General features: G+C 34.4%; 1 protein-coding gene across 1 annotated transcript; it reads left to right on the forward strand.

The window, feature by feature from the left end:
* Positions 1-3898: 3898 nt before the first annotated feature.
* On the forward strand, positions 3899-17553 carry FAM35A (family with sequence similarity 35, member A). Its single transcript, XM_010001126.1, has 8 exons — positions 3899-5417; positions 6644-6751; positions 7295-7489; positions 9949-10083; positions 12714-12920; positions 13768-14002; positions 16638-16753; positions 17381-17553. Exons 1-8 carry the CDS (start codon positions 3899-3901, stop codon positions 17551-17553), a joined length of 2688 nt encoding a protein of 895 aa, XP_009999428.1.
* Positions 17554-20822: the final 3269 nt, after the last annotated feature.

Consider the following 20822-nt stretch of genomic DNA (forward strand, 5'->3'; position numbering starts at 1 on the left):
TGCATTTTTGTCATGCCAATGCTATATATGTATCACATGTGCTTATAAAAGTGAATACACAGGTGCTTGTGTAAAAAAAAGTATTTTCAAAGTACTCCTTGGTATTAGTCACAGTGTATGTATAAATGTAGGTGTAAAAAGATGAGTTATTCTTGAAGAAAATGCAGAAGATTTTCAATTATATTTGGCAATGTCATGCCTGCTGTAATGGGAGTCCAAAAGACTGCAGTTGCAAGAGGAATTAGCTCTTTTAGAGAAGACTGTGAGACTGTGCCAAGATCTTCAGGTCCACAGAATGAAATTATGAAGAGAAAAAAAGCTGGAAGGAGCACAGTACTTGTCTTGTTTTCCTATTTATCATATCTCAATACATGTCCAAGTATGTAGTTTACCTTCATAGAAGATGAGGGATAAGAGGGATGTGGCCTTTGCAGTTCTGATTCAACAGTGGCATATGTTGAGACTCTGGAGTGCAACGTTCGCTGTTCCTAACCTCATCTTCATAAACCTTCCAATTATTTGTTCCTTTATGAATAGTGTTCTTTCATTAATTGTCTTCTGCTATGATGTACCCTTATTTCCTTAACTGGAGATACATATGACTACTTTTTTTGCTGTATTCTAATCTTCACACACATACTGCTCAATATTGTAGTGCAAGCAAAGCTGTATAAACACAAAACTATAACAATTGAAAATTACTGAACATAATTCTGCTGTAATCCTTCTCTTCCTGTTTCTTTTTTCCTTTATTTAAATCTAAAACTAAACCTCTCATTTGGCCACAAGGATCTTATCCTAACGTAAGAACTCGTTCAGTTAAATCTCAAGGATAAAAACAGTAAATAGCTTTTATGAAAATCACAAGTATGCTAAAGTCACAGCTTTATCTGATTCAAACTCTGCATAATTGGAGGCCTATTAGGATGCGTTTAGATTCACATCTTACTGTTTTCTTTTTAGAAACAATACAGAAGTGCTTGGGAATTAAACCCAGAGCTGGTTTTTACATTTTTTTTTGTATGGAAAGTAGGTAGACATACAATAAAAGAAAAACAAACAGGCTTGAGCATGGTTCTTCAGTGATATTTTTCCTTCAGGTATTAACTGATTCATTCATTTTTCAATCCTGATTATAGGATGAATCCATTTGAAATATAATACAGGATATCTCTGAAAGAGTGAAATACAACTGCATTTCAAGGATCTTAAACTTTTGTAGTGAACTTCAAGTATTGAAAAGGTATGTTTAGCCTATGAAAAATATAGTGATCTAAAATCTTTCCTTTTTTTACTGTTTCCTGGTTTTAAGCTATAAAGTGTGAAACATTGCTATAGTAAAATATGTGAGGCCCGGCATTATATTTATGTGAGTGGTCTAGGGCACTTGACAGTTGTTGGTTTTTTCATGTTAATTTTGAGTACTTTATGGTATGTCATCTTAAGCATCAGCTTTTCTACGAATGCAAAATCTTGCAACCCCGCGTTGTAAGCTTGCCTCTAAACGTCTGGTTCTAATGGTCTTATGTATTTTGCAACCAAATTGCCCTTCCAGTGTCCTCAGAACTTGTCAAGAACTGAAGTATTCAGTGGGCTCATTTACAGTTTAGTTTTAGTTTTTCCTTATAAAAAAAAACTTTAACTTGGTTATAGGCTTCAAGGGTACAGAAAGCAGGTAAGCAAATTTTGTCCTAAAAGTATTTCAGTTCACTTCAGTTAAGATTTCTCTCTCCCTGAAACTTGAAGTACAAATGCTTGAGAATTTGTGGGTTTTTTAGAATTAGCAAAAGCCTCCAAAATATCTGCCAGACTAGACAACTGTAATAAGACAGCTAAGACTGGAGTAAGACAGTATTTTATACCTTTGATAAATCAGTATTTAGCCCATGTAGAAGAAGGTAAATGTTGAAGTGAAAGACCTGGTCTACCAAAGTCCAGTTTGGAAATGACTATTTCATTAGTCTCTGCATGGTGTGCAAGTTCTTTTAGAAGTCACACAGATTTATATCAGAATTCTGCTTTTCGACCTCTTTTGTTCTATAGCACATATGTGGAAGAAATCCTTTGTAATTCATTTGAACCATTTCTACACTTGCACCTCCTTACAGTGTTACACTTTAGAGTACCTAATTAAGAAAACTGACCATCAGTAATGGCTGTAACCAAGACAAAAACGAATGAAAAAGTTAAAGTAAAATGATGTATTTTGAAATGAAAGAAATTACTCAATCTCAGCAGTTAAATTACACTTCTAAAGTTGATTTGAATTATTGGTAACATTTATTGTTTGTCATAGGGGATCTGTTACTGAAGTTGTTTTTTACATCATTAGTGGGCAGCCTTTTACCTATGACGTGTTTTAACAGCCCTTCTTTAGGGATTCAGTTTCACTGTCACATTGATTTGTCTTTCCCTTCTTTCCTGATTCATTATTTTAGAGTTGAACTGTAAATTCTGTCATTTTGGTTATTTGTGTATTGATGTTCTTTAATTATGAACCTTAAAAGTTTCACAGGTATGGGAATTGCCCATTAAAGTTTCTTATGAGCTTGAATTTACAACTGCACAAGTTTGGACACTCCAATTTTTTAAGTATTAGTAATTTTGAAATGAGCATAACACTGAGCAATATTAGTTATTGTGTTTTGTAGCTTCTTTGTATTATGACATGATATAGCTAGTTTTAGTTGTTGTATATTTTTTTCCAGTTACACCTATAATATACCTGAGATCAGTGTTCTAGGAGGTTTATAGTCTATGTTACTGTGCTTTTTATTAATGTGCAGATTTATCGACCCCTAGTGGGTTGCTAGCAAAATGGCTTTTTAAATAGGTGCTAAATGAACATTTAAAATAATTTTTCAATACTGTATTTTTTTCAATGTTCTTTCTCCTCTGTTTGCAGCTGGATTAGCTCTGGAGTTCCATTTCTGGTGTTCTATTTCCTAACTCTGCAGAACTACCTCTTGCAGCAACTTCTATTTACAACGTTCCCCAAAACATGTAGCTAAATGTCTGCATTTTAATGAACACTTGTGGCTGTAGCAAGTATTTTTAAAATCAGTATAGCATGAATTTAAAAAAAAAAAGGCCTTTTGTGCTGTGTAAGGTGGGCTTATTTTTAATAAACTAGAAAAAGCTAGTAATTTCTTGGGTAGTATGATACTATATACATGAATTAAAGCTAATTCTAATTATTTGCTCAAGTTTCACAGATCTCTTAGTGCTTACTAAAAATTTTAATTTGTCAGTAAAATCCTGAAACTCTCCATTTCACACAGAAATAACTTAATACAGTATTTTCATGCTAAAACAGCATATAAAATATTGCATTTCTAACAAACTTTTAAATTAATTTTAAATAACTCTAGGGCTTTTTAATTGTTTAGTCGAAATTGTAGTTTTCTGAGAGGTGAAGCTATCTCCTGACCATACTGTGAAAGTTCCTTATAGACATTTATTCACATAAATTAAGATGAAATGCTGAATAGTTAATTCACATTTGACTGTTCAATTAGCAATAATAAACTAAGTCTGCTCAAGAATTAAGAACTACATTTTTAAACTACATTTAATTAAACTATGTTTTAACCTCACTATAATTGTGTATCTGCTATATATTCCCAAGTGTCAAGATTAAGCCCTATTGTAAATAATTTATTTTTCTATGCAAGTTTGACATGGTAAACTTCCAATTTTTTAAATACATTTAATTTTATAGGTTCTAGGGAGAAAAGTGGTGTTTTTACAGGGTAAATTATGTAATAACTCTTTTAATTTTAGGTATTAAAATGGTTTTTAAAAGACCAAGTAGAATTTTTGGCACTTAGTAATATTTAGTGTTGTGTTTTTAGTATAAACCATATTGCTTGAAGTCGAACTTACGCAGCAATCCAAAATGCCAAAGAGAACGCAAATTCATATTTTTGTGGGAGCACCCAATATTCCAAGCCCACTGGAGGTGTCAGAGCAAAGTAGTTCAGCACCCACTGGTGAAAAATGGAGGGAACTCCACTATTTGTGTGATACACACAGTCTTTTTTCTGAGGAAGTCAAAACTGCTGACCCTGTGATGTTTCAGGCAGAAAGCTCTGTGGTCACAGCAATTCCTACAGATGATGACAGCTCTCAGCAGTTTGAACAGAGGAGATTAATGGTAGCAAAAGAATATTCTACATCACTTGTACCTGTGCCAGTAATTTGCACCAGCACACCTAAAAAGACCAAAAATGTAGTTTATTCTGATTGTCAAATATCTAAAGATAGATGCACACATGCAAATGTAAATCGGGCTGCAGATCAACACCTTCCACAAAAGTTTGCAGAATCAGTTAACCAAGATAAACAATTACCTGGCTGTTGTTCACACCTCACAGAAAGAAAAGCCAGTCCTTCAGAAGTTAACAGCTCTGACATTTCTGATTTGGTTGCCAGTACTAAACATACTAGCATACATCTAAGGTCTTTGGGACAGGGTTTTCAATCAGACTGTAGGAGTGATCACCATGAGTATCTAAGGCATTATCTGGACATGTTTTTCCCCCAAAATCAAGAGTCAAAACCAAAAGCAGAACCAATTGATTATTCAGACTTCACAGTGTCAACAGATACTGAATTTCATAGTATAATGACTGCAAGTCAGATGGCTGTTTTTGCACAGGATAGGAATGAAATGCAGAAAAGAATCACAAAACTATCAGAAACAGAAGCAGGCAAAAAACCTGAAGAAAGGCAGTGTAGTCATTTCCACTTTGAGTCTGGTGTTGGAACATGTCTTAATGTGGCTGAAAATGAGTATAAGGAAGAGTATACGAGTTCCCTTGAACTTTTTGATTCTGAGAGTGATGGGAAAAATGTTCCCTCTGAGGCTACAAAGCAAGAAGGAAGTGCTCAGGAAAATACAGAGAAGATTCAAGAACTCATTGTACCTGCTGAGCAATTTGTAAATGAAATCCATATCGAACCATTGAGCTCAGGAATATTGTGCTCTCAAGTAGACAGTTCTCATAGAAGTTCTTCTAAAAGAACCCGCAAGGGTGAAGATTCCCTTCCTGTTTTTCACTCGGCATTTAAAAGACAGCTGAAATCAAAGAGGGCTAAACTAAATTCTCCAGCTGGCCCAGGGGTGAGAATGGACCAAGAGAGGATGACAGAGTTCAAGGAACTTGGAACGAAACTATCACCACTTAAGAATTGCTGCTGCAAAAATCTAAAGTACAATGTTTTGGTCACAGTGCTACATCCTTGTCATATCAAAGAAATACAGGTGAAGACTAGACGAAAATCTTCATGTAAAGTTCCTGTAGCAACAATTGTAGTTACTGACCAGTCAGAAACTGAGAGAAAGGTGGTATTGTGGCGTAGTGCTGCATTTTGGTCACTTACTGTTTTTCCTGGGGATGTTGTACTTCTTACAGGTGAGAATTCCTTTTATTTACCTTTTTTAAATGTGGATCCTTAAAATGCCTGTTTAAAGTACAATAGTACGTAAGCAGTAATTTGTAACTATGGCAAAGCATTTTTAAGTATCTTTCTTAAATCACCTGCATCATAGAAGTTTGCCCATCCTTATGTGTAGTCTTTGCTCTGAGATACAGCAGTGCATTGACTGACACCAGGGCCATAGGTAGTCAGGTGTATTCTGTAATCTCTCAGTGTTGTAAAACAGTTGTTTCTGAAAGGTACAAGTGCTACTATAAATCAAATGTGCTAGGTACTTGATTTATAGACTTCTTTGTAACTCCCTGCTGTTGAACCAGTAGATGGACCAGAAAATTGTGATGTTCTTTTTCAGGACGAGAAGTATGTTTCCTCTTGTGGATGACTTTGTAGCTTAGCACTAGCATATTATGATGAATAGTGCTGTGAATTAGTAACTGGCATAGGATGCAGAAATAAGAAATGCTGTTTGAAGTTCACCTTTTTTATAACATGTCAGCGAATAACTAAGATTATTTCTTATAAATCCTTTGTAACCTTTAATACCCAATAGGAGCAAAACACTCTCTAAAAGAACACTGCTAATGTAAAAGAATGTAGTACTATAAAAATGATATTGCAGCTAATTTTGGGCTGGAGTTTACTAGGACTTGATTGTGATCTGGCCATTTAGGTTTTGCAATATGCAAAAAATTACACGGTATAAAATTGTTTCAGTATTTCTACAGTTTAAGATGCCTGTTTCTCATTGTTAAGAGTTCTTTAAGTGCTTGTAAGTTCGTGCAAAGGTAGATTTTTTTTAAGGAGGTTGAAGGTAAGCTGGGCTTTTTAGTTTCTGCTTGGACTTTCTTATATCAAAATACATTAAAAGTGTTTCTAGGTAAGCCTGATAGTTTACAACTCATTCTGGAATGTTGTGTAGCAGTGATTTACCCTATAGAGGTACCCACTTCACTTATACAGAACCTGCTAGGAGACTAGTGAATATTTTATAGTAATTGAAGAATTAATCAAAGTACTGAGAAAATGTGATGAAGTAATTGTAAATTGTTGTGGTTTTTTTTAATCTACCAAAACACTTTGCAAGTGATCTCTTTCAAACTCTCTCACACTTGTATGTATGATGATTCTATAGCCACAAAAAGTACAGTATGCTTCAATATTGATGATACATGACTTGATAAGTTGTTGTTTTTTATTGCAGATGTAATGATATATGAGAATCTTTGGTATGGAGAAATCATGTTGCAGTCTACATTTACCAGTCAGTTACTGAATTTGGGGAACTGCTCAGCTCTCAATCCAGAAGAATGTAAGATTACAGTGCATAAGTTTCCACAAAAATCTCAGAAAATATCTATTTAAAGTATTCTATGTTTTAGCAATCCTTAATACACAGGATATAATGGAAATGTGAGCAACTGAGAGGTACAAAACATGCTAGACAAGTATGACAGGAACATCTGTGGACAAGATGAGAATATGGTGCCATCAGATAAGCATGTGGAGTTGATGGTGAAGTTGGGTGGTTACTATTAAAAACTCTGAAAAACTGAATTCTTTGAGCTTAGTTTGAGAGAGCAGTTATTCCAGCACTCAACCATAAGATGTCTAAGATTTCATGAGGATTAATTTTTTTGCAGAAATGTTAGAGGCTTAAAGAGTAAGTAGGTATATTCAGGAAAAGCAGTTTAATTTTGGATCAAGTGTTACATATCTTAAGAATTTCTTGCCTTAGAATTACTGTGAAATGGCTTTGGTTTTGTCAGTGTAAATATGTACCAACTAATACATTTTGTACGTCCAAGGAAAAAAAAAGGGTGTCCTTTTAACAGTGTTGGTTTTCTTATGTAAGTTTATCCTGTAGTGGATGCTGGTGTTCTCCAAGGCTTATTGGCATACGTATCATCAGCATTTCCACACTTTGGAGACATTGCACAAAGAAAAGTTCAGAGACTGGATCAAGTTCAGTATATGCAGCTAGACCAGCTCCAGCCAAATACACTGGTTCACTTGATCTTGAAAATTATCACCATTACTATAATAACAGGTAAGTTTATGCACTAGACTTCAACTTCCAAAACTTCAGTAATAGGTAAACTTGAATAGTAATTTTGTGTAATACTGCCATACACCAGTGTTTAACATTGGAGTCACAAGTAAAACCTCTGTAATGGTCCACTCATGAGGGGCCTAGCAGTTAGAGAAATGCAGTTAGAGACAGGAAGGAAATAATTACTGCAGTCACCTGCTGAAAGGAGGTTACTACCCACTGGTGCAGATCAGCAGCATTCTTGTCTGGGAGAAGCATGCAGGCAGTAGGCACGGATAATCAGTGCCTACCCTTGGAGGAATTGGTGTCTTTTCACTAAGGAATGTGAACCCAACATGTACCGCAGTTACTAATCTAGTGACTTATCAGTGAGGTGAGCATCTTCATAGCTCCAGATAGTGTAGTATCTGATCTTCAATGAAAAGGAGGGTTGAAGGGAGATGCAGGTATGAAATACAGTTTTAGGAGAAGAAATGACAGCAGTTACTAATCTAGTGACTTATCAGTGAGGTGAGCATCTTCATAGCTCCAGATAGTGTAGTATCTGATCTTCAATGAAAAGGAGGGTTGAAGGGAGATGCAGGTATGAAATACAGTTTTAGGAGATGGAATGACAGCAGGTATATCTTGTATATGAGAAATGTGGGTTCAAAATTCTTCTCAGGGAAGATAAGCATGTGCTGAAAAGAGGGAGATACTGCAGATAGGGTGGAGGAACATAATTAAGATTTTTAATGGCTCTTGAAATGCAAGAGGCATATTCTTGCTGTGGACCACTACTTGAAAAAGAGGGCTAATATATGAAAATACCAGGTAGGACAGTCAAGCTTTACTAATTCAAAGCTCACTTGCCAACTACTTTCCAGGTAAGCATCCTGTCATTAAAGGAAAATGTGATTGCACTGTCAATCATGTGTTTTTTAGAATAAAATAAATTATTGATTATTTTAATCTACCGTTTCAGGATTTGCTTGGCTTTCTTTATAATGTAAATGTGTTGTTTACAATTTTTTTATTTGGAACATTTCCTGTTTATTTTTCTTTTTTTTCCTACTTAGAATAAATTCTTAAAGGTAAGCTTTTGTCCTTTCTTACGGATGTGCAATATTTCTTTGTAATCATCCTTGGGTGCCTTTTTGTACAAGTTTGTTTTTATTTTAAGCACAGGAAAATGCAGTGTGAAACTACTAAGATTTCTTACTGTGATACACCTATTTCTTCCATATAGGCTCAACAGAAAACTACCCCATTAATAGAACTTGTTTTGGAAGTGGGAGCTTACTGAGTATTTTTATTATAAAGACTCCTCTCCCCCAAAGAATCATGATCAACAGTCCACGTACTGTTTTTTTCAGTTCATTCTTTAGTCACATGTTTCTTCTAATAGGGAATGCCTTTGCTTTAGGGTTCCTTTTGCTGAAGCAGTTTTCTAAGTTAAAACTGGTAATTTGTTGCCATTTCTTCATAATCAGGCCTTACAGTTACTTCCTAGCATCTTTTCCACCTTCTGAAATGAGCAAAACAAAATTGTCTTGGGGCATTCTCAGTATTTCATGCAATATCTTGCCCTGTTTTTTAAAAAATGTTTTGGGCAGTATCCTCACATGGAAAAATGAGTATTCCTCTCTTTTCCCTGCATAATTGTTCTCTTCTTTATTCTCAGTGCTTATTTCAAGCTTTGCACATAGATTTGTTAATATTGCACTGTCATCTTGTATTAGTGCTTAATTAGTAAGATGCACTTTTTTACTCACATTGTCAATATCAAGCTTATTCAGTATTAGTGGAGAATTTAAGATAAGTTTTTTCATAATTTATTATTGTGTATAAATCTCAATCCTGTTAGATATTTAAAGCAAGAGTGCTTGTTCAAACATCTTTTGTTTATTAAAAAGATATTTAGTTTTAGCATGGAATTGAAATTTCCAAGCAGTAAGGAGTCTTACTCCTTGGTAAGAGTGCTGTAGAGATGATAATATTTTCCATTTATATGTACTGTTTGCAATCCTTACTGTGCTTGTATGTAGCTATAGTTGGTTTTTTTATGTGAAAACTTTGAGAATTTTTTTCAATGTATTCCAGAGAAGTTAAAGGAACTTTTAACTTCCAATTATGACAGTCTGTTGCTGAGAGACTGAGTACAGTTTTTCACTTATACCAGTCAGGATGAGTGGGAACTGAACAATGCTCAGATACCTGCTGTTTCAAAGGGAGGTTTCCAGTTGCTGAGTATTTAGGTGGATAAAGGTAAATTGACAGATTGTGTGTTCCTTCAGGCTAGATTCATGTTGCTGAAGAGTTCAGATTGCTTTCATTCTGTCCTGAAGAAATTGTAGGTATATTCTTGTTTGCTTATAACTATACCATAAAATACAATAGCAGCATGGTTGAGTTATGTGGGTTTTGTGTGTTTAAATGCTTTTCACTGTAGAAGTCATGATTTCAACCTTTTTCAGAATCTGTGTATAGCTACAGGGGTGGCAACCAACGAAAAATCATTCTAACAGTAGAACAGAAGAGAGATCAACACTATAGGATGGTACTGTGGGGAGCAGGAGCTGCCTGGTGCCCTCAACTTCAAAGGAAAAAAGGTAAGCCCTTCTACCTCTAAATAGATGTAAAAGGATTTTTGTGATGCTATTAGTATCTTTAAAATGTTCAGCTGGTAACTTTTCAGCCTTTAAATACTCCCCTTAGAAGGGCAACATATTTACTACCGATTTTAACATGATTCCTGTTGAGAAGCCGTGCCATCAGCAACAGAATTTGAGTGCACTAAGTTTTAGAAGACTGAGAAAGCATGAGTGTTCAGAAACTGGTGCCTAGTTATGTAACTATAAAAAATTATTGAGTGTAAATTGTGTTACCAGTTTTGTTGAGTTGTGGTATGGTTGTCTGGTTTAGCATGAATTGCTGGATTTTTTGTACTTCTGATTTCTATTATCTGCTTTCCTCCCTTCATATATCAGGCTTTATGTCCTAATGGCCTTGCTAGCAAGTCTTAGCTGTAACTGACTGCAAGCATCTCTTGGAAGAATTACACTGTACCAGTGACTACTGCTGAATTTTGGGTTATTTCTGCCTTTGTTCTTTTGAAATAAGTGAAATCAGTTTTTTATTAAATTGAAAATGTAAGAGTTTGCATTTCTGATCAGTGGATACACTTAAGAGGTAAATGGCTGTATTGCTTGGAAGTGATGACTGTCTGCCTAAAAAGCCAGTTTTCATATAGCACAGAAGAAAACTTGGGACAGTTAAACAACCTTATCTTTATCTATTAAATGTAGACACTCTTGAATTCAACTGCAAGACTTACCTCTTCAACTGCTTGAAAAAGATTATGCAATTTAAGCATTAACCAATTAACTATATAGTACCTTTTGTGTATACTTCAGTGTGAGCAGGTATATACTGTTCATTAGTTCCTTAAAAATCTTACAGAATTTAGTATGCTGGAATATGACACTTCAAAATACAGAATTTAACATTTCTTGTAGCTGCAAAAAAAGATACCAAAAGTTAATTTTAATACACAATAATATACCCTTCTCTGCAGGATGTAGATCTCTGTAGTATCAAGTGATTTATATTTGATTGAAAGCTAGTATCTTAGTCTCTGGCTCATGTTCTGTGCATCTAGCAGTTAACATTTTAATGATCAAAGTATTTTCTGAAATTCAAGATAATAGTGACTTCTCCACTGCTCAAAGACTTAATTGCAGACAAACTAAGAACATTTAATTCCAGTAACATAGCAAAAAAAGGTAAATTGACATGATACTAAAGTATATGCAACACAACAGCTTAGCAGTATGAGTGGGTTTACAGGAGGTGCAGGATGTCCACCCTCGTTGGGAGTCATAGCACAGCTGTGCTATGTTTACTAGTTGTACTAGCACATTAGAAACCTTATAGTCTTGAGGAGGAAGGTATGGAGACTTGTAATTTATAAACTGTCTACCTACTTAAAGTTCTTAAGAGAAGACAATTCTAGAGTATCTGAAAACTGTTGCTAGTAAAAGTTAAATGTATTTTTCATCTCTTGCTAAAAATCAGTCCAATCTTGCAGCATACAGTCATCATCAGTTCATGCTTTATGCTCATCTGGTTTAGGTTACCAAAAAAGAAATATTTCTTTTACATGTCTGTAAACTCGATTACTTAATTTACTCGTGTTTTGTGATCAGTATTCTAATCAACCTGGGAATGCTGAAGATATGAATAACAGGTTAAATTCAGGTATCAGTCAAATCTTGTACCAAAGTTAGACTAGACTATGACTTCTACATCCCTAGATCCCCTCTTGCCAAGTGCCCATTTGCTTCTTCCTGATTACATTTTCCCTCAGTGTTGCTGTAGTGTAACTGCCTGAATCTTGCTTTGGCCTGGAGCATGCTCAGTTGTGGGGGGCTGCAAGATCTCTAGTCAGATAAAAGATGCATAAAACCAGACAGATGCTCAGAAGTTTTTTTGGAGTATTTTAGGAACTTACCACCAAAAACCAGACTAATCCGAACGATGAAAATGCTAAAACATGCTAATAAAATGCTTATACAGACACTTGAATACATTTTTTTAAATCTGTTTTTTTATAATCTGATTTCCAAAGCCAATCACTTTGGCTGCAACTTTCAGCTTGAGCACACATGGGAAAAAACAACAGCCTCAGTGGTTTCAAGCTGGATTAGTAGGTGAATGCTGGATTCTTATAACCAAGTGAAGGATAACCCATTAGGTATTACTCTTCTTTAATCTGTTTTTTTCATTATAGAGTCAATTAGAAGATGGAAAATTAATATTTTTAAATCACAGCATTATTGAGTTAGGAGATTAAAAAAACAGGAACATGTGTTGATAATCAAGTTGACTATTAATGTGAAGATTTTTTTTCTTCTAGACATTGCCAGCTTTTCCTTATTAGAACTGATGAGAAATCTCAGAAATGGTTTCTTTTTCAAAAAGTTGTCTTGAAAGCTGAGGTCAGTACAAGTGAAATAAAAGTGAAATCATGTGAGGATTCATGCAAAGTTTATAGGGAAATGGGAAAACCCTACATGTTGTCAGGCTTGAAGTAAGGTTGCCAGAGCTGACTATATGAGAATGTCTTGTTCATTTGTTTCTTAGTCTTGTAAATGACCTTGGCTTTCTATAAATTAACCAAGGTAAAGGAAGTAAACTGTTTTGTTGTTGTTGTTGTTGTTGTTTTTCTGTTGTTCTGTAGATCACATATGGGACTTCAAATATCTTCTAGTCCAACATAGTTCTGTCTCAGGTGACTTTGAATTACACACAACTCCATGGTCATCCTGTGAATGCTTGTTTGATGATGACACAAGGGCAATTGAATTTAAAGAAAAGTTTCAGAAAAGCAAAACATCTCCCATGCAGATGACAAAGCTTTCAATACATTTGGAGGAAAAATGCTCAGGTAAAGTTCTTATCCATAACTCTGTGATGTCTGTTGTGCAGCACATAACTAAGCAAAATAGATACTCTTTTGATCAATTAAAATTGTTTAAGTTAGCACAGTTCTGGGAGTCTGAGTTTATTCTGGAGGCTGCTGCTCAGTACCCAACCAAACTGTGAATGCAGCATTCATTCAGTGAGCCCACAGGTATGTGGTGCTGTACAAAGAGAGCTTTGGAACATGGGTAGAAATGTTGGCTGTTGTTGTCCATGCCAACCTGTCTAGTAATGATGCAATTAGTCACAAAGTTTATCAAGTAGTATTTCTTCAAAACTGGTATTCTCTAAAGAAAGAGTAAAATAGCTACTGCTACTGAAAACTTCTTACAGAAGAGCAGAATACAGTTTACACAGTCACCCCATTCTAGATAAACCTAGAAGATTGTTAAGGTTGGTGTTAAACACTAAGAAGTAACTAAGTGAAGTTGGTATTGCAGCATTTACCTCTAGCTTATGCATAAATACTGGGTAGCTTAAGTTGTTAAAGTTGTTGCTTTTCAGTGTTTCTGAATTAGCATAGAAGAAAAGCAGTTGGAAATAACTTGGCACAATTCTAATCTCTTGTTCAGGGCCTTCTATGTTTGCATCTGCCACAATAGCTGTAGGACTTTTATACATTTTAAAATAAAATTTAACCACAATGATGTTTCATTGGATAAATAACCTAAAAAATGAGCATATGCTACTGAAGGATAAAAAAAATCAGAAATATTTATTGATAATAATTTTTACTTTTAATAATCTGTAACCCTTACTTTTGCTTTCAGTTACAAATCAAACAATGCACATGATTGAAATTGTTTTTGTAGGAGTGATTCACGTGAAAGCCCATATCTTAGAACTGAAGTTTACCATTTCTGTGGGTCAGTACAAGCAACTCATCTTCCATGCCGACACTTCACTGGAGTGCATTTTGGCTTCTCTGCCTATGATTACGTATTCAGGTTGTGCTAAATGCTCTCTGGAACTACAGGCAGATGAGAACAGGATCTACAAGCAATGTGTCAGATGTTTGCCATACAACAAAGTAAAAACATTCTACAGGTAAACAAAACTAACATGTACTATTAGGAAAATAAATGACAACTTTCTTAATTTTTAAATTTCCACTTATATAAAATTCTATACTTAAGGCATGGTTAGTCTTTCCTATTTTCCTAAGGAACTTTCAAGGAGCTGTTCCTGAATTGCTGTATTATATTGCCATTACTTATGGTGATATTCTTGTTTACATCTAACTTTTCAATTTCTTTGAAGATTGTTACCCAGTAACATGGTTTACCCAGTAGTGTCAGTAAGCTAAGGTGGAGTTGAAGACCACAGAAAAGCTCCTTAAGCATCTTGTTTCAGACTAAGTTTGAAATTGTGAGTGCACAACCATATTTTAAACTTATTATTCAGTTTTAGCCTTGCAGAAATAACAAGTGTTTTCAATAAACATTCTCATAGAGAGCAGAGATATTAGCTTATCAGCAGATGGCACTGTGAGGCAAGATTTACTTAGAAAACAAAATAAAACCATCCAGTTGACATAGCAATAACATAATTAACTAATTGTTCTATAATTGAACTTATCTAGGACTTTTGAAATATACGTATTATACACCTGGAAGACATGTAGGTAAGGAGGTTGAGACAGTTTTAGATGGAATAGAATTCTAGCATATGCAAAGTTTCTTCCAGATTACTTACAAAATTATTCCTAAACTACTTCATAGGGAGTTTAGTGAATCATTGTATACTTAAGTTTCTCACTTGGCTTTGACTTAAATATTAGAATCCCATTTGTCTAATAAGGCAGTGACTTAGACTTTTCCTCTATGCAAAACAGTCTTTCAGCTTTAAGATTATATGTTATTTATTTTCCTATGAGGGAGGATTAAGTGCAGAGAGTTTGTTTCTTAATGGAAAAGGTTCCCCGTCTTTCATAAGATTACGATCTCACATGTGTTCCTGAAGGACAAGAATTTACTCCTGAGAAAAAGGTGCAAGAAAAATTATAAAAGATTTCCAATGTTGGTATTCTCAGCCTGCAAACACATCTTGTTGTGCAACTTCAATGCACAATTTTTTCCAAGAAAACACTGTCACTTTTGCACTCAAATTTTGCTCAGATTAGTTTAGTAAGAATGCTCTGTACTGAACAATAACTTTGTATGTTTACATCTTAACAGAAAAATATCTCTTGCCAATTAATAACTTGTTAAATGAAATGAGTTAATTAAATATGCTATCCTAGCATTATATGACTGTTCAACAGCTTGATATGTCAGTGGTTAGTATTATTCTTATTTATAAAAATCTGTGTGCAGCTACTAGAAAATTATGTATTTCTTTATGTAGCTTGTCAATTCATGCCCCTTATCTCAGGTTAGTTTTAATCCCTTCATATAAGGAGGTAGTAAACTCAGTCTGCACTTTTTCTAGCAATGTAATAGCTACCAGCATCTCCTAGGGAGTGAAATCTGCATATTGCCTTCTACTTAGTAAATGTAAGGCTACAAACTTAAAACATGGATTAATCTGTAACTTGGTTTGTGTCTTTGATTCAGAAAATGTACTTACATTATTAACCTAACATAGATACTTTCTTATTTATTTTAAGACTGTGTATATTTAACATTAAATAGACACTAGGATAGGAAAATACCTATTGTGACAGGATCTTGGTATTTAAAAGATTTAGCCTTAAAGTATTGGCTGTTGATACTGTAGTTCAGTAAAGTCACCTTTATGATCTTTTTCCTTTGAAATGTATGGGCCCAGTTTTGTGATTGTAATGAAGTTCATCTTTTCCTTCAGATGCTGAAGACACAAGCTTAAGATAGACTAGCTGGTCTCTTGAAGTGACTATCCTTCTTTCATTTTTGCTATCTCTGCAGTGAAACATACTTTATCCTGTTGGGAGGGTCTCCCATTGAAAAGTTCTGCACTGAAGATGATTTTGCTTTATTACTTTAACATATACTGTTTTGGTACTGTTCCAATTTTGCTATAACCAGGGTTTACATCATTGTGATATGTCCTAATGTTTTACCATTTTAGTTTCTGCTGTGGGATGGTCAGGATTGCATCCTGCTTTAATCAGAGCAGTGCAGATTTTTTCCAATGTGTTAGGATTGTGGTGGTGTAAATACTGCAGGTCAAATAGTCTTGGGGCAGTCAAAGAGCATATGTTGGGTATAAGCTGCATCAGCTGTGTAAATTATTGGTCTCAGTACAATTGCTCAGAAGCTTGAAATTTAGCAGATACTATCTGTTGAACATCATAACAGAGGATTGCTAAGGTATCATCTTAGAGATGCATGGCAAAAAACAATAGCAAGGACTTATCTGGGGGAACAATAACGGCATCAATAAGAACAGGTTGGAAAGTAGACAAACACTTGAAATATAGCGAGTAACTGTACTAATCCCCCCCTCATCTTACCAGTTGCTTGTCATCCAATATCACATTTGAATCATGTGAAACAGCAAATGAACCAGGTTAATTTCAGACCTAATACTGTTGACTCATTCCAGCTCTACAGATTTGACAGATGAGTGCATGGAGATTTTCTAATTTTTCTAGTTCTTGGTGTTATGTTGGAGGGTAATATAACATTGAAGCAAAATTTTTGAATCATAGCAATGCAATAAAAAATCATAGCAGCTAACTTTCTTTTATTTTCTCATCTAGACCTGCTTTGATGACAGTAGAAGATGGAGGATATGAGATTTATGTTCATGTTGTGTCTGAGCTGGTGGAAAAAATCTTCCTCAATATTCCTGCAGACTGGCTGAACAGATTAGTAGGTACTGTTTCATTAATTACTTGCAGTAGCAACAGGCAGAGAAGCTAATGATGAAAGTATAATTTTTACATTTTGACAATTTAGAATTGGGATGAGATTGTTCTGGAAATGTAATGATTGCTCCTATTGTATGAGACTTTAAAAAAACCCAACCCACCTCAAAGACAACACTTTAGTTGCTATCTAGCAAACTTAGAAGTTCAGAGTTGAGGTAGCAACAAGAGGTGAGATGGTCTGAACATTTATTATACAATTTATAATTAAGTATTCAGTAACTAAATTGATTCCTTATAAGCAAAACATAATCTCTTAGCAGTTTTTAAAAATAGCTAATATGCTGTCATGATGTAAATAACTGAGCAGTGTTTCAGACAGACTTCCCTTGATAAAATCTGTTTGACTTCCTGGGAGGTGTTTTACATGATTTACAGGTGTTACAAGTTTAATGAAAAGCAGTTTTAGCACATTGGGTTTTTTAAAAAAATAGATGAAAAATTAAAACTGCTCATCTGCTCAGATACTGAGCTACATTTGCAGTAATTCAGTGTAGCTTTCATGGAGGTGAAACTTGATTGTCAGGTGCTATTGTGAAAATAAAGAGTAAATTAGATTGTTCTGTCTTTTGCAGTGCCCTCTTCAGATGTAACCTACAGCACAGTAGTGGCAGATGTGTGTCATTTGCTGCTAGCAGATACAGAAGCATCCTATTTGTTGGAAATTAGGAGCCATTTTGTGCTAGATGAAAACAGTTATCCATTGCAAAAGGATTTCCATCTGCTAAATTTTCATCCTGATCTTTGAAGCACTGACCTTTGCAATAATTGATTAACAGAGACCATAGGAACACACAGATGGCAAACAGAAGAAAAATTAATTAGCTCAAGAAAGCAAATGTCTTTCAAAATACAATAGAAGATTTTATTCTTAACTTACTAAAAAAAAAAAAATTTTCATCCTGATCTTTGAAGCACTGACCTTTGCAATAATTGATTAACAGAGACCATAGGAACACACAGATGGCAAACAGAAGAAAAATTAATTAGCTCAAGAAAGCAAATGTCTTTCAAAATACAATAGAAGATTTTATTCTTAACTTACTAAAAAAAAAAATAATCAAAAGGACTGGTATGGAATATCTGATATTAGTATGTACTGCTGCTGTAATACTAATTGTCATTAAGTATATTTTATATTTATATTTTTATATTAATAAACTCTTACTGTGTATGTTTTCCTAGTTTGCTAGTAATGAGAGACTGCATTTTTGTCAGATATGACCTAATAGAGGAAGGCAGACATAATTCAGTAATATTATTATACGATTTTTGTTTGTTTTATCCTATATATTATCTGTAACTTTGCTTCCTTTGCTGTTCTGGTTGCTTTCCTTCTTTTAATAGCAAAACTTCTACCATTTACCCTCAGCAATTTTACTGCCATTATTTTCTCTTGTAATACAGAACTGTCTCACTGAATCCAATTTTGCTTGTCTAGAAGTTATAGCACCAATTTATTTGAGATTTTAAACAGTTTAACTGGTGCATTGTTTCATGGACCCTTTAAATTATTTAATTGTTGTATTCATCCAACATAAGCTGGCAAATAAACCTCACCACCTCAAGCCAATTTAATCAGCTTAATGCTACTCCACAAAATTTTCTCCCAACTTGAACAGATTTAGAAATTAAATATTTTTTAAAGTCTTGGTGTATTCTGATGGTGATTTTATCAGTAAAAGACTGAGTAAATAATAGCTGCATTTGACTTCATAAATTAACAATCTTGTATTACTCTGTGAAAACAATAAGATCAGTGTTTTTTTCTTATATAAATACTGCAAAAGTTCTACAGATGAATATTTTTCTACATAAATATCTCAGATACAAATTATGCCTCTTACAGAGGCTGGTAGAGCTGTAGAGTATGAATCACACTTGCTGTCTGGCTAGATACTTGCAGACCTTTACCTGTGCTCTTCTCATTTAGGAAATAAATTTCCACATACACTGTTTCAGCTATCCTCAAGTTTCAAACACAGAAGTGTTCTCAAAACTGTATTTGATAAATCAAATTGTCATATGTACTATAATGCAAGTAATGACAGCTGAACAGCTTTCATAAGCTGTTTCTTGGAAGTAGCTACTTACAAGGGAATAATCATGTTCCTTGATGCTAATTTGGATTCTGTTGTTGTATCTCATTTGAAACCAGTTTGGGACTGTTGGGTTTTTAATGATTGAGCTATAGATAAACCATGTGTTTTCTTGTGTGCCAAAAAAAGGGGAAGGTAGTAATGTTTCTGAGCAGTTTGAAAACAAGAGAGAATCATAAGGATTATTGGATAACTTAAAAGGAATTAATTCTCAGCTGAAGTTTCACAAGGTCATTTTTTCTGTGTTTAATTAATAGTGTACTGATCAATCTGGTGAGATTCTATTGATCAAACAAAGTCTTCTTGTTCAAGCTCTAGCAATCTTGTGATAATTCCCCAGTATTTTTATCTATCTGAAACAGTCTCTGACAGTTTTGTCAGCAAGTACAGAAGTGCTGATTTTATGCCAGCAAAATTAATTTTCTGCTGTGCCAAGGTACCTGAGATGAGTATAAGAAAGGTATGGCAATTTCTATGATCTTGTGTCTATTTCTGTGCATTTCTTGGATTGGGGTTTTTTGTGCTATGAATCATGGTAAAATTTAGTATTTTAGAGGAAAAGCAGCACTCTTGGGTGCTAAGAGGTCTTGTACTTGTTCCTCCTCCTTCACCTCAATATAAGTCTCAACCACAAGACCACATCGATGGTCTGTAAAACGCAGTGGTAAAGAAAAATTGCTCTTATGTGACAATAACACCATATTATAACTCCTTTTTTAGTATTGTTTCTTGCTTTACTTGTTCAATAAGAGTCAAAGACGACCTTTGTCATTCACTTCATGTGCATGGCCCTTAACAAGTGAAGTACATTAGTAAGTGCATTTGTGTTTCTTCATGATTGTAGCTGAAATTGAGCACACCAAACTGGAAGTATTGATACTTTAATGCATAAGAAGCACAAAGAAAAGAGACCATCTTAGTACATTGCATTGTTTCATTATTTGGGCTGTAGTGTACATCAAGTCAGGTGACTTCCCACTTTTTTATGCTAATAGACACCATATACTACATTCATTTTTCTGCACAAGCTGGTGAACCTAACTGTCTCAAACATTCTTAAAGCTTCCATGTAAGATCTTTAATGTTTACTTATGTCTCTCTATGGTTTAAATAATATAATGTATTTGGTAAAATTGCTTCATCATAGTAATATAGTTATAATAGAATTTATGTATAGGTTGCCTTCCCAGATCGAACATATTGCCTCTTAGAGTGGTTTTTAATATCTTTGTAGAAAAAAACTGAAAACAGCTTTTAGGGGTTCAGGATACTGGCATTATGGGTTTAGCAGGGTTATAATGATGGTTGAATATTTAATAAAATTAAATGCCATTAGTTGAGGTTTATCTTATATTCCATGGTGCAGTCTGCAAGATCGACTGAGGGTACCATGTAATGTTTCAAATGGGGCATCAGGTGAAGCAGAGTTTATATTACAATTCCTCTCAGATATATTTTCATTTGCAGTATTTCATTTAGTTAATAAGAATATTATCAACATGGAAAATGTTCTTACCTCCCCAGAGAAGCCTTTTTAAAAATATATGAAGTTAAAGTTGTATCCTGTTCAAAAGGAAGTAGGCTTTGAGCTGCAGAGCTTGATTGTCTTGGAACATAAGTGTACAAAATGTTTTGCTGCAAGTCTATGTGTGGTTTATGACTGTATGGCATAAAAGGTAGAGAGTTCAGGCTGAACCATCAAGAAGAGAAGCATGTCCTATTTATTTTTATTAAAAAATAATTACTCTGAATTATTTCACAGTACAGCAGTTTACTTAAAAGACAGACTTATGTCCTGGGGGCATAAACTAATTGGTTTTTCAATGTAAAAGTGATCATACTAGATCAGACCCAAAATTCTTGTCCAGAAGAGACATGCTTAGGATGAAATATATAAGGACAGGACATGTGCTCTGTA

This window comes from Chaetura pelagica, unplaced genomic scaffold (assembly GCF_000747805.2).
Source record: "Chaetura pelagica isolate M959 unplaced genomic scaffold, ChaPel_1.0 scaffold346, whole genome shotgun sequence".
NCBI lineage: Eukaryota > Metazoa > Chordata > Aves > Apodiformes > Apodidae > Chaetura > Chaetura pelagica.